Here is a 14,323-nt window from a genome sequence, read left to right on the forward strand (position 1 = left end):
CTATGGTTGGTGTACAGAAACACCAAGATGACAGGAGAATTGTAACTCATCTTTCGCTTGTAAGACTTTTATCAAAAAAATTACCAGAGGAACGCAAGACTGGTGGAACAGGTGAGGGGTGAGGTCAGAGGGAGGGAGATCAGGTGAGATCTAACACCCAGCTAGACACTCAACATCATTGGCTCCGTGCTATGTATTTGATGCACACCGGAAGGTTCGGTGGTAGTTCTGCAACTTATCACACGTAATTCATGGTGTTGACCTGTAAAGGATACTGACTTATAAATAAGCTGTTTAAAGAAAATTACAATATACTCCTGACTTTCCAACTCACTTCTTTCAGCTGGTACATAGTAACTCTTCACTAGTTAGGTTAGCTTAGGTACAGTTGGTTAAGTTAGGAGGAAGTTAGATTATTACGAGCCTAAAACACCCTACTTTCTAACTTGATCCTAACCTAACCTTCCCGAACATAGCCTGATCTAGCCTAACCTTTCGCTGGTCCTGCCAGGCTCTGCAAGGTGGTAGAGGTGGGGCCCCGGGTTGTAAAGTGGGCCATAAAGATGTGGGTGCCACGCCCTGTGAAAGCCCTGGGCTGGGGCGAGGTTTCTCAGTGGTGGGGAAGTGTTTATCAGGTGAATGGTATCAGTGGTGAGGGTGTGGCACGCGTGGCTGCCTCCGCTCCAGTGGGGACCTCACCACATCTTCCTCTTACCAGCTTATTTAATAGGAAATGATCAAATGAACACTCAAGCTGTTCTTCATCGAGTTAACGTGTTCCTCCTTGTTATATAATTATCATGATTGTTAATTTACGCTTGGATGTGACATTTCATGCGTGTTTGTTTACACACGAATGTTACGTCATACGGCCACGTGCGTTCCTGTTTGTAAACAAAAAGGAGTCAAAAGAAGCTCCGTGAGTTTTATCTCAACAGTTATCAATTGTATTTTTTAAGCTACATCTGAGGTCCTAGTGCTAAACAAGGCAATTATTACACATTAAAAACCATGATTATTAAACTCTGATCAACCGTTTCAGGAAGACAATTAATGAATTATTCTTTAACATAATAAACTACAAAATGTCTAGAGGTGTTGGTAGGTGATCAGCTGGGTGGTGGTAGCCGAATTCATCATCATATTCTCTCGTGAAAACATTTATTTTTTTTTATATAAATATGCTTGAGTACTAGTATAAACAATAATATATAATAAACAGGGGAAAATATGATATATATATATATATATGACAATGTCAGACCACGGAGGAAAAATTAAACAGGAAATTTCCTTAAGTACTTTCGTATATTAAATACATCTTCAGAAGGTGTGTATCACCTTCTGAAGATGTATTTAATATACGAAAGTACTTAAGGAAATTTCCTGTTTCATTTTTCCTCCGTGGTCTGACATTGTCACATTCTTAATCACGTGTTTATTTTCGTGATATACACACATATATATATATATATATATATATATATATATATATATATATATATATATATATATATATATATATATATATATATATATATATATATATATATATATATATAATGCCATCTTGCAGTGCTGTTGATCCTGGTGTCTGTTCGCTTTGAAAACCTGGTCATCTGGCTCTTGGGAACGGAATCAATGAGACGAAACTTAGAAGAGTCGATGCGACGTCAGCGCGGGAACCTGCCCACGCCCATAGAGGGCATTGTGGCCCTCTGGGTCATAGGTAAGCCAACTCCTCCTCCGCCTCCTTGTGTTCAACGGGTTTGAGTCCAGCTCTCCCCCCCCCCCTCACACACACACACAAACGTAGCTACGACGTTGCTTCCACAGTTGTGGTTACGTTGCGGTTGCTGGGACCCAGCAGGCACGTGGTCGACACAATGTTGATTCAACGTTGAATCAACGTCGATAATGTTGATGCTCGTTACTCGAGCATTCGCGTCTCCCCCCCCCCTTTCCCCTGGTGAGCTAAACGTCTTTTTTTTTTAGATATATACACGATATATACAATTTCGTTACTGAATTATATAACAAAAAGTTAGGAAGATCATTTGATGATCCTCCTAACTTTTTTCTCCTAAATCTCCCTCCAGTTAGGAGGATTTATTTGATCATTTCTATCCAATAAACACCACTTTTGAGATAATATTTAGCAAAATAAACATCGCGGTAATCTACGTTAGCGTTAATTGTGAAGTCAAGTAATAAGAGGCGTGATTGCTAACGAAGGAGCGTCGAGGTGGTGGTGATTGTGATGATGTTAGTGATAGTGATGGTAGTGATTGTGATGATGTTAGTGATAGTGGTTGTAGTGATTGTGATGATGTTAGTGATAGTGGTTGTAGTGATTGTGATGATGTTAGTGATAGTGATGGTAGTGATTGTGATGATGTTAGTGATAGTGGTTGTAGTGATTGTGATGATGTTAGTGATAGTGGTTGTAGTGATTGTGATGATGTTGGTAAAGGGTGCTTATGGTGCCTGCCGCAGGGTTCCTGTGGGAGGAGGCGAGGGAGATCCACTCGGAGGGCTTCAACAAGTACATCAAGAACATGTGGAACATCTTGGACATCTTGCGGGACACCCTCTACAGCATCACCATCTTCCTCAGGATCTTCGCCTTCATCCAGCAGAGTCAGGAGATTGCCAGCGTTCCCACGGTCAGTCCCTGGTTCCCACGGTCAGTCCCTGGCTCCCACGGTCAGTTCCTGGCTCCCACGGTCAGTTCCCTGGCTCCCACGGTCAGTTCCTGGTTCCCACGGTCAGTTCCTGGCTCCCACGGTCAGTTCCCTGGCTCCCACGGTCAGTTCCCTGGCTCCCACGGTCAGTTCCTGGCTCCCACGGTCAGTTCCCTGGCTCCCACGGTCAGTTCCTGGCTCCCACGGTCAGTCCCTGGCTCCCACGGTCAGTTCCTGGTTCCCACGGTCAGTTCCCTGGCTCCCACGGTCAGTTCCCTGGCTCCCACGGTCAGTTCCCTGGCTCCCACGGTCAGTTCCCTGGCTCCCACGGTCAGTTCCTGGCTCCCACGGTCAGTTCCTGGCTCCCACGGTCAGTTCCTGGCTCCCACGGTCAGTTCCTGGTTCCCACGGTCAGTTCCCTGGCTCCCACGGTCAGTTCCCTGGCTCCCACGGTCAGTTCCCTGGCTCCCACGGTCAGTTCCCTGGCTCCCACGGTCAGTTCCCTGGCTCCCACGGTCAGTTCCCTGGCTCCCACGGTCAGTTCCCTGGCTCCCACGGTCAGTTCCCTGGCTTCCACGGTCAGTTCCCTGGCTCCCACGGTCAGTTCCCTGGCTCCCACGGTCAGTTCCCTGGCTTCCACGGTCAGTTCCCTGGCTTCCACGGTCAGTTCCCTGGCTCCCACGGTCAGTTCCTGGTTCCCACTGTAAATCTCTTCTCACACGGTGAGTTCTTGGTTCCATAGTAAGTCTTCCCTCCCATGGTCAGTCACCTCTCCCATGGTGTCTCCGCTCTTACAGTCAGTCCCTGCTCCTATGGTAAGGCTCTTCTACAGTAAGTTCCTGCTCACATAAACAGTTTTCTCTCCCACGATAAATTCCTTCTACGGTCAGTTCCAGCTCCTACAGCCAGTCAGTCCTTGTTAACAGTCAGTTCACACACTCTGAGTGTCAATCATCACCCTTCCTCGTCACCCTACACCAACCCGTCATCACCCTGCACACACTCTCCCATCGGCGGGGTATCCCTCTTCACACTTTTCCCTGAGCAAAATGCAACCCATCACCCCCTTGTCACCTTAGAGTAGTGCGTGTGTCTGTTGAGACGTCCTATATACTCTAAAGTGTAGAGTAGGACGCTACTCAAATGTAGTGTCTGCCGAGACGTTCTATACCTATACTGTAAGGTGTAGATTGGGACGCCTCAACTTTTTACGTTCCTACAGACGGCGTTCATCCCGCGCGAGGAGTGGGACACCTTCGACCCGCACCTCATCTCTGAGGGCCTCTTCTCCGCCGCCAACATCCTCTCGGCGCTCAAGCTGGTGCACATCTTCAGCATCAACCCTTACCTCGGACCCCTGCAGATCTCTCTCGGCCGCATGGTCATCGATATCGTCAAGTTCTTCTTCATCTACTCCCTTGTTCTCTTTGCCTTTGCTTGTGGTAAGAACACAGCAGAAAGAGTCTGTGTGTGTGTGTGTGTGTGTGTGTGTGTGTGTGTGTGTGTGTGTGTGTGTGTGTGTGTGTGTGTGTGTGTGTGTGTGTGTGTGTGTGTGTGTGCTTAGCTGACTGTGTTAGTCTACGGAGACTGTTTTCCAGAGTGATTTATCTCGACTATGTAGCTCTTTAGTGCATCTGCCCTTAAAACTGTCTATGGAGGTGGCTTCCAGCACCACAGCTTCCAGTTCAGTTTCCACCCGTGCTCTCTAGTCCTACCATTTCTCATGCTGAACATTTCCTCTTTTTTACACTGAGTTAATTCTTGTAGCTATATCCAGCATGTCTAGTAATTTGCCTCTCTCTCTGTGTGTGTACTCACCTAGTTGTGCTTGCGGGGGTTGAGCTCTGGCTCTTTGGTCCCGCCTCTCAACTGTCAATCAACAGGTGAACAGGTTCCTGAGCCTATTGGGCTCTATCATATCTACACTTGAAACTGTGTATGGAGTCAGCCTCCACCACATCACTTCCTAATGCATTCCATTTGTCAACCACTCTGACACTAAAAAAGTTCTTTCTAATATCTCTGTGGCTCATTTAGGCACTCAGTTTCCACCTGTGCCCCCTAGTGCGTGTGCCCCTTGTGTTAAACAGCCTGTCTTTATCAACCCTGTCAATTCCCTTGAGGATCTTGAATGTGGTGATCATGTCCCCCCTAACTCTTCTGTCTTCCAACGAAGTGAGGTTTAATTCCCGTAGTCTCTCCTCGTAGCTCATACCTCTCAGCTCGGGTACTAGTCTGGTGTGTGTGTGTGTGTGTGTGTGTGTGTGTGTGTGTGTGTGTGTGTGTGCGTGTATGAAAGAGAGAGAGAGAGAGAGAGAGAGAGAGAGAGAGAGAGAGAGAGAGAGAGAGAGAGAGAGAGAGAGAGAGAGAGAGAGAGAGAGAGAGATTATAAGTATATATATATATATATATATATATATATATATATATATATATATATATATATATATATATATATATATATATATATGTATATATATATATAACTTATATATATATATATATATATATATATATATATATATATATATATATATATATATATATGTATATATATATATAACTTATATATATATATAAGTATATATATTTATATATATATATGTCGTACCTAGTAGCCAGAACTCACTTTTCAGCCTACTATTCAAGGCCCGATTTGCCTAATAAGCCAAGTTTTCTTGAATTAATGTATTTACTATAATTTTTTTCTTATGAAATGATAAAGCAACCCTTTTCTCTATGTATGAGGTCAATTTTTTTTATTGGAGTTAAAATTAACGTAGATATATGACCGAACCTAACCAACCCTACCTAACCTAACCTAACCTATATTTATAGGTAAGGTTAGGTTAGGTAGCCAAAAAAAGCTAGGTTAGGTTAGGTTAGGTAGGTTAGGTAGACGAAAAAACATTAATTCATGAAAACTTGGCTTATTAGGCAAATCGGGCCTTGAATAGTAGGCTGAGAAGTGCGTTCTGGCTATTAGGTACGACATATATATATATATATATATATATATATATATATATATATATATATATATATATATATATATATATATATATATATATATATTTATTTATTTATTTATTTATGATATATATCTGTATGATAGCGCTCTGCGATAGTTTCAAAGTACATTCCCATGAAATAAACGAGTTTCTAAAAGCAGGCTTCAGATGAGCTGAAGCAGGATAACAGCTTTTGCTTTAGTGTATGTGGTTGTGTGTCCATGAACCTGCAGGTCTGACCCAACTGCTCTGGTACTACAACGACCTGGAGAAGAATAAATGCTACTCGCTTGCCCGGGGGTCTGCCGGACTGGACCAAGCAGAGCGACGCCTGCCTCAAGTGGCGACGCTTCCACAAGTACGTCACTCTCTCTCTCTTCTCTTCACCAAGTCTCTCTTTATTAAATCAAAAGTAATCCTCTTTCGCTCCATATGGACATCTGTCGCGACTTCCTGTCATCCACGTATTTAATGTGTTATTGAAAGTCGTCGGCACAGCATACTCATTTCTCTATACTCTAGGAAATGGGTAAATTTATCATACGTCCATCTCACGTTATAGCAACACGTAAGCCCTGGTGAGGCCACTCCAGACCAGGCCGACACCAAAGCGTAACTCCATAGTCTGCCGAGACTGCAGGATACCTATTATATATTATATACTCACTGGTCTAAAGTTACTTCAGTGGCTTTTGCTTCACCGTACATAGTAGTGGTGCAAATAGTCTTAATTTAGCATAACATCAAGACTTTAACTGCAACCTGAATTTGATTTTGGTACAAATATCCCGTGATTCGCATTTCTTTCGAACTCCGGCAAACACTCATCGAAAAAATATTTATGCCAAACCTTAGGTTCTTTGATTCCCACTCCTTAAGTGCAGTCGAGGAACAGCCTCGAGTTTTTTTTATCATTGTAAGACAAACCTTCCGGTTGGAGTCCAACATAAAGAGGTGCAAGGCTTCGTGCTTACAACTCGACTGTCAGGCACTGATAGGACGATAGTTCTGTAGAATTAGTCTGACAACGTAATTTTCTTACTGGGGTAAATTCAGGTATACACCTTGCAAATCAGTTAATAATATCTGCATCTTCACCATCAAAATATAATCACTAATATTCGCAACACCGGGCCAGATTCACGGATCAGTTACGTGATAACTGATCCGGACTGTAAAACCCACGTGTACATCTTTCCTCAATCTTTGACGGCTTTGGTTACATTTATTAAACAGTTTACAATCATGAAAACTTCCCAATGCACTGTTCTCATTGTTATAAACAACCTCCTGGTGCTTCGGAGCTCAATAACTGTTTAATAATTGTAAACACAGTAGCCAAAGATTGAGAAAAGATGTACAGGTTCGTAAGTGCTTGCGTAACTGCTTCGTGAATCTGGCCCCTGTTTCCCTTTTAACTCGTTACATATTGAGAGTAATGAAGATAAACTTTACCATCTCCCCCACAGTCTGTTCGAGGCGTCACAGTCGCTGTTCTGGGCGGGCTTCGGCATGGTGGGGCTGAGCGACTTTGAGCTGACTGGTATCAGGGAGTACACGCGCTTCTGGTCCATGCTCATGTTTGGCTCCTACTCCGTCATCAACATTATAGTGCTCCTCAACCTCCTCATTGCTATGATGTCCAACTCCTACTCCTTCATTGTTGTGAGTGCCTTGTGAGGGTCTGGTCTATGTGTAGTGAGGGGTCTGATCCTGTATGATGTATGGTGAGGGGTCTAGTCCTTAAATATGTTATCTATCCACCTCACTTCTCCAAGCATCATCAGAGTTTGCTGCCACATAACAGCTGCATTTTATTGTTTTAATTTCATAACAATAAACTTGATAAAACTGTGTTAGTTTACGAAGGCAATACATATCCATAATACGAACGTATGTATGTTATAGACAACAAATATGTATATTTCCAACACCCACTAAATTGGAAAAAAAATCAAAATAGTTTGAATGGTGAAGCACACGGCCTTAAACCCTCTGTTAAGATTAACAGAGGGTTTATAGGTTTATAGGGTTTATAACATAGGGTATATAGGGTTTAAGAAAGTACTGAATCTTTGCCACATTGTTATCACATAAAACCCCATTCGAGGCATGTACTAGCCCCATACACCCACTCCATGTCGTGTTACCAGACCACACACTAAAAGGTGAAGGGACGACGACGTTTCGCTCCGTCCTGGATCATTCTCAGGTCGATTGTGAGAATGGTCCAGGACGGACGGAAACGTCGTCGTCCCTTCACCTTCTAGTGTGTGGTCTGGTTAACATACTTTAGCCACGGTATTGTGACTCATCGCCAGCACTCCATGTCGTGTTACCAGCTGTGAGATAACCCCCCTCCTCCCCCCCCCCCCGCCCCATGCAACAAAATGAGTGAACCTCTGATGTATGGGTTCACCTTTTAGTAAGCCCTTTAGCAATCTCGAATAGTCAATAGGTTTATTTAGTGGTGAGAAAAAGAGCTCAACACTGGGTCAATTTGGAACCATTGAGTCAACACTCAACAGTTAAGTCAACACTTAACTTTACTTTCGTCGTTGATCTTGATTCGTGGTTAAGTTTAGACTTGTACAGTTAGAGTGCAAGGTTAGGTAGGTTACATTAGCGTATATTTGGTTAGCATTGGGTATGTTTGGTTAGCAGTGGATAAACTAGGTTTGGTTAGGTTCAGTTAGATTAGGTTAATATTGGATTGTTTTGGATTTATTTAGTTATTCTAAGGTTATATTTAGTTAGATTAGCACAGGATAGGTTAAGTTAGGATGTCCTAGGAAAGGTTAGGTTGGGATTAGTTAGGTTGTAAGGCAAGTTATGTTAGCGTGAAACAGATTGTGGTAACTTTTGTTACATGGCAAGGTTAGGTTAACATACGATAGAATATATTAGGTCTACTGAGGTTGTAATGTTAGGTTAATATAGAAAACGTTAGGTTTTGTTAGGTTGTAAAGTTAGCTGAGCATAGATTATACCTTAAATTTGGTTTAATTAGGCTGTAACGTTAGATTAGGGTATACGTTTGATTGCTGTGTTGTGTTTCTTTAGCTGTGTCTTCCCGCATACACAGACTCTTATAACCTTTCTGTATTTTACAGTCAAATGGCACAGTCCCCCCTTCCCCCAGTGCTGGTAGCATGCTTTGTTTAGTAAGTGTAACATCAGCCAAAGAAAATGAATACAATAAACTGTCTCGAAATTGAAATTGAAATAAGTTTATTGAGGTAAAATACACACAAAGGGATGAGGTAGCTCAAGTTATTCTCACCCCGTTCAGTACATCGTGTTAATACATACATAGACACACATCACAAGCAATAAACGTATTACCGAACATCCTGAGAGATAAACATATACATTTCCTATAAACTGTCTTTACACTTAGTTTATAAGACTGGAGCTTTTAGAAGCGGTATATCATCATAACTACCTCTTAAAATGCCAAACATTAGCAAGGTTTTGAACATTTTACATGAATATATGAAACAGCTCACAATGTACCTCAGCTAATCCAGCCACCATGGCTGCTGTGCTCAGGAACACGCCGACACGGAGTGGAAGTTCGCCAGGACCAAGCTGTGGATGTCGTACTTCGAGGAGGGCAACACCCTGCCGCCGCCCTTCAACATCTTCCCCACTTTGAAGAGTTGTCTGAGGCTATTTGGCAAGTCGAGCAGGAAACAAGCGCTCGTCCGCAAGATGTCTTCCAGGGTAGGTGGTGCAACCCGTTCTCGCACTTTCGTATAGTCAATATTGACTTATTAAATACGTGCATATGTGACAAACTAAACATACTAGTTTACCTTGAAAAGCTTCATAGAAAACACCGACCTTACCTAACCTTCTTACCGGTGAACAGTGCCGCGGTCACAGGCAGGGGGGGGGTAGGGAACTATCAGGAGAGAGCTTAGTTAGTTTAGTTCATTTATTATGCACCCCATACCCATCTTGTGGGCAGTAGTGGAAAGGGTTACAGAGGCACATAATGGGCTCAGGGACTGAACCCCACAATTCATTTAGCTGAGCAAGTTACAATCTTGATGAGCTAGTTACAAAATTCAGTATAAGTCGTCACATCAGGAGAGAGCGCCAAGCCATTACGGCTATATAGCACTAGGAAGGGATCAGGATAATGGTAATGATCAAAGGCAGGTCATGCTTGTCAGATTTGTCCCATAGTAGAGAAAGCAAGAGCCTGTAATGAGGTGTTGAGGTTCGTGAATCAGTGTCTGAAGTAGAGGTACTGTAATGAATGAAACCTCAAAGTCAGCGATTACAGGCACGCAACCTTTGTAAATAAAAATAAAAGCAAAGTTAATGAATTAAGATAATGTTTTGTCACATGGAGGGGACAACACAGAGACTAAGAAGAGCCTGCATGTTCCTCCTACAGACCCAGAGCCGGCACAAGAAGGCGCGCGACTACCGCTACCTGTCGGTGATGCGGGCGCTCATCTGGCGTTATGTGTGCTCCTTACAACGACGCAACGAGGAGCGACCTGTCAACGAGGACGATATTAGTGAAGTTAAGGGTGACATCTCTTCCCTCAGATTCGAGCTCATCGATTTGTTCGGACACAACGGCATGGACATCTCGCTGTGCGCCAAGAAGAGCAGAGGTAGTGTTGTGAGGGGCTGGGGCGGGAGGTGGGCTGGAGGAGGAGAAGGGGCTAAAGGCACAATTGGTATATTCTATTTTCATAAACCTTAGGTAATACTTTTCCATTATAATCAGTTTAGTTGAAGTTTTACTGTTAAAATAATCATGTATGAAAATATAATGTGTGCATGAAATAGGTGGATCTCCCCGCAAACCACACAATACGAGATTATCAGACCTCCGCCACAGATTTCAATCACCATTAACATATAATACAGCTGACCTACACTGCTAGTGACCTTCACAACTCTCGAGCTCCACCACAGCTGGCCTACAAAACAGTTAACTTCGACTACAGTTCTTCGCAACACCATTCACCAAAGATGACCTTTGTCGAAGTTGTTCCCCCTCAAAAGACTAATTCTGCCACAATTGAGATTCCCCACAGCTAACTCCTCCCTTTCTACCACCCACAGCCGCGTTGGGCCGCAAGATGCGAGTGTGGGAGCGTCGACTGATGCGAGACTTCCACGTGTCTCCCGCCATGGGTGCAGACGACAGCTCGGTGCCCAGGGAAGAGGTTCCTATCGAGGGAGAGAGCGCCGCTGACAAGTTCCGCAGGATAGCACGTCTTGCCATGGCCAAATCAACCGTTGATACCAGTGGCTCCTCTCTGTACGTTGAACTAGTGTCTTGTAACTTGTCCCGGTATTGCCAGCAGGCCATTTGCAGTGTTTGAACCCCTCCCCCCATCACCAGTGTTCCCATGTTATCAAAGTATCCAACCCCACGTCAAGAGGCTCCCAAGGTTATATTATTAAAACATAGTTTTCATTGTTACAGACTACAAACGTCTTACTGGCTATTGAACATTTTAATCATTCCTAAATCCAATACTGACTGTTTCTGATTTACATTAAACTCAATCAAGTAAAGTTTTGCTAGGCATATAGGCATAGAATAGGCTCCAATAAATTGGCTGATGAAACAGCAAAAACTGCCGGTCAGATATGACCCCTGTTCTTAAAATCTGATCTTTTAAACAGAATATTACTCAATCATTGACTCAAAGTGGGTAAGTTTAGTCAATATTAAAATCTGCACCATCAGACTTGACCTTTACCCCAGGCCTTCTTCCTGTTATCACAACTGTAAATGGGGAGCATCCTTAACCCCCCCCCCCCATGAGTACTAACCACACTAGGGTGAGTCACTGACAGATCTAGGAGTGAACAGCAAACCCTCAACGTTCTTCTCCCATATACAGTCTCGCATGTTTTGGCCGAGTGTCGTAATTGTCATGATAATAGTGATCTCTGCATCACAAACCACATCTTTGCAAGAGTTGTCACTAGATGTTGTGGTTGCTGAATGGGACAACCCCTCATATGATAACCTGCATGGTGTCCTCTTGCTCTCGAATCGATATCGTGAATAGTATTCATGTAGTTTTAATCTAGTTGCGCATCGAGGTGCTATGTGGACATAATTGTGTAGCATTTTATCTCGACAATTTCTAACTTACCAGAGTTCCCATGTCGCTAGAGTATTCTATATGTAATTCACCAGAGACCCCCATGTCAATGTAATATCCTGCCCCTACGCCAACAGTGTTCCCATGTCATGATAGTATTCTACCCCATGTCAATATAATATTCTACCCCCCATGTCAATAAAATATCCTACTGTCATGTCAATATAATATTCTACCCCAACGTCAATAAAATATCCTATAACCATGTAAATATAATATTCTACCCGCATGTCAATATAATACAGCGTTGTTAACAGCGTTCCTTTGTCACCAAAGTATCCTATATCCCCATCATCAGTATCCTAGTTATGTCACCGCAATATACAACCCGCACCCCCACCATAGGCCCCATGTAACAAGAATGTCTCTAGCTCGTCATGTTTACCTCTCCCCTTTCACTGTTTTACTGTTTACTAACCCGTCCCCTTTCCGGTACCCACCCCCTCCCTGACCCCCTTTCTTGTCTAACCCCTTCCCGTGCCACTTCCGGTACCCATCGCTCTCCCTTCCCCTTCCGGTCCCACCCCTCCCTGTCCCCATTCCGGTAACCATCTCCTCCTCGTCCCCCCGTTCCGTACAAACCTAACCTTCCCATACTATATCCAGTACCTACCCCTACCCCGTACACCAGGTGATGGGGAAGGTTTTAATTTGTTGGAAGATGCACAAGTAAGGAAACATTAGACGCACCAGGAAGTGCGTCTAGTGTTTTTCGAGTTGCTACATAGCCTTCCCGGCTTGGGGCCTTATTTTGATAATTACTTACTTAGACCTACCAGGAAATTCTAACAGTGTTGCCCCCATCAGGTCCCAGATCGGCTCTGGCTGCGACCAAGGGCGAGAGAGCCTGAAGATGGCCATGGACAGAGCCCGCAAGAAGATGGAAGAAGGAACACCTGACGGGTCGCCAGGCTCCTCCCGCGGTTGCTCCCCCTTCCCTGACTTGTACACAGGACCTCACCTGCTGGAGGCCATCAAAAACCTGGATCTGAGCCCTCACGCCTCACCATCCGAGACACCATTGCCAACTGAAACCAAAATCTGGTCCATGCCAGGCAAAGCTAAGGACGGTACGTATGGGCTTTGACAACGTCACAGCGAATTTTACACTAAATACAATACTGTAGTATGAGGGATCAAACCATGGGAGACTAATGTTTTATACAGCTGATTATCCATATACCTGTATTTATATAACTAGCTGAGTCAGCTAGCATTTCCACAGGTGAAGGACGAAGTCGACCATTCCAGATTCTACACCCCCTCCCCCCCCTCAGTTAACCAAAAAGTACAACGGTAACCAACACTGCATATTCACTACCCCCAATTCTTACCATACACGAAATTCTCACTATCCTCGCGATCCTCACTATACACTACACTTCACATTATCCTTACTAGACACTAACTTTACTTTACATGATCCTCACTAGACACTAACTTCTCTTCACATGGTCCTCACTAGACACTAACTTCTCTTCACATGGTCCTCACTAGACACTAACTTCTCTTCACATGGTCCTCACTAGACACTAACTTCTCTTCACATGGTCCTCACTAGACACTAACTTCTCTTCACATGGTCCTCACTAGACACTAACTTCTCTTCACATGGTCCTCACTAGACACTAACTTTACTTCACATGGTCCTCGACACTAACTTCACTTCACACGATCTGCAACTGGCAAGTTTTCGATTTGTAAGGCATCTTAAGATTACCTGAATGAAAGTATTCATATTAAGTGATTGTACCTCAGTGTACCATGTAATTACTAATTTTTGTTAAAATTATGCCATTTACCTCGTCGTTGCTTGAAGAACATCTTTTTTAATGTATAGGTTCTCTGTTATAATTCAAATTATCTTTCATCATTCTTGTGTAGAGACGTCTTAGTACAAATAAGGATATATATTATACTCGGTTGAACTTGATTGGTCTCGGCAGGGCAAGCTAAGGACCCCAACATGCTGACGGTGCCAGGGCGTCGTTCCTCCCACTCGCTCAAAAGGGACGGTGAGGATGGTGGATCCGACATCAGCTTAGACGTTCCTGTGAGCAGCAACATCAAAAGTTCTCTAAAGGTTCTCTCCAAGAAGAAGACTGAAGTAGTCAGCGAACCCCAACCCTCTAAACCTGTTCAGCATCAAATCACAGATGAAAGCTCCCCTAAGCCTCCGGCGACCATCACATCAGTATCAGAGAAGACCCCGCAGCAGGTAGATAAAATTGAGGCTAAACTTGAGAAGAAAGAAGCTCAAGTCTCAAAAACAGCATCGTTGGGCGTGCCTCTGCCAAGTAAGATTGAACCTCCAGTTTACAAAGAAATTGTCAAAGCAGTCTCGGTGAAAAGCGCACCTCAGTTGAGTAAAGGTGAGGAGTTAGTTCAGAAGAAAGAAATTGAAACCCAGAGACCTGAGCCTATAATTCAACAAAGCACAGAAGCATTGAAGCCGAGCCAGATTAAAGCCAGGGGCTTT

The 14,323-nt window shown here is 43.7% G+C and overlaps 1 protein-coding gene across 1 annotated transcript in view; it reads left to right on the plus strand.

Moving 5' to 3' along the window:
- LOC123757592 (transient-receptor-potential-like protein) overlaps positions 1 to 14,323 on the plus strand; it is a 32,943-nt gene that overhangs the window by 16,423 nt on the left and 2,197 nt on the right. Inside the window, 11 exon segments of the mRNA XM_045741370.2 lie at positions 1,577 to 1,729; positions 2,497 to 2,666; positions 3,907 to 4,126; positions 5,929 to 5,984; positions 5,986 to 6,053; positions 7,165 to 7,360; positions 9,248 to 9,421; positions 10,104 to 10,329; positions 10,787 to 10,985; positions 12,652 to 12,914; positions 13,791 to 14,323. Of these exon segments, the coding sequence (XP_045597326.2) occupies positions 1,577 to 1,729; positions 2,497 to 2,666; positions 3,907 to 4,126; positions 5,929 to 5,984; positions 5,986 to 6,053; positions 7,165 to 7,360; positions 9,248 to 9,421; positions 10,104 to 10,329; positions 10,787 to 10,985; positions 12,652 to 12,914; positions 13,791 to 14,323 (2,258 nt within the window).

The sequence above is a fragment of the Procambarus clarkii genome, chromosome 19 (genome assembly GCF_040958095.1).
Source record: "Procambarus clarkii isolate CNS0578487 chromosome 19, FALCON_Pclarkii_2.0, whole genome shotgun sequence".
NCBI lineage: Eukaryota > Metazoa > Arthropoda > Malacostraca > Decapoda > Cambaridae > Procambarus > Procambarus clarkii.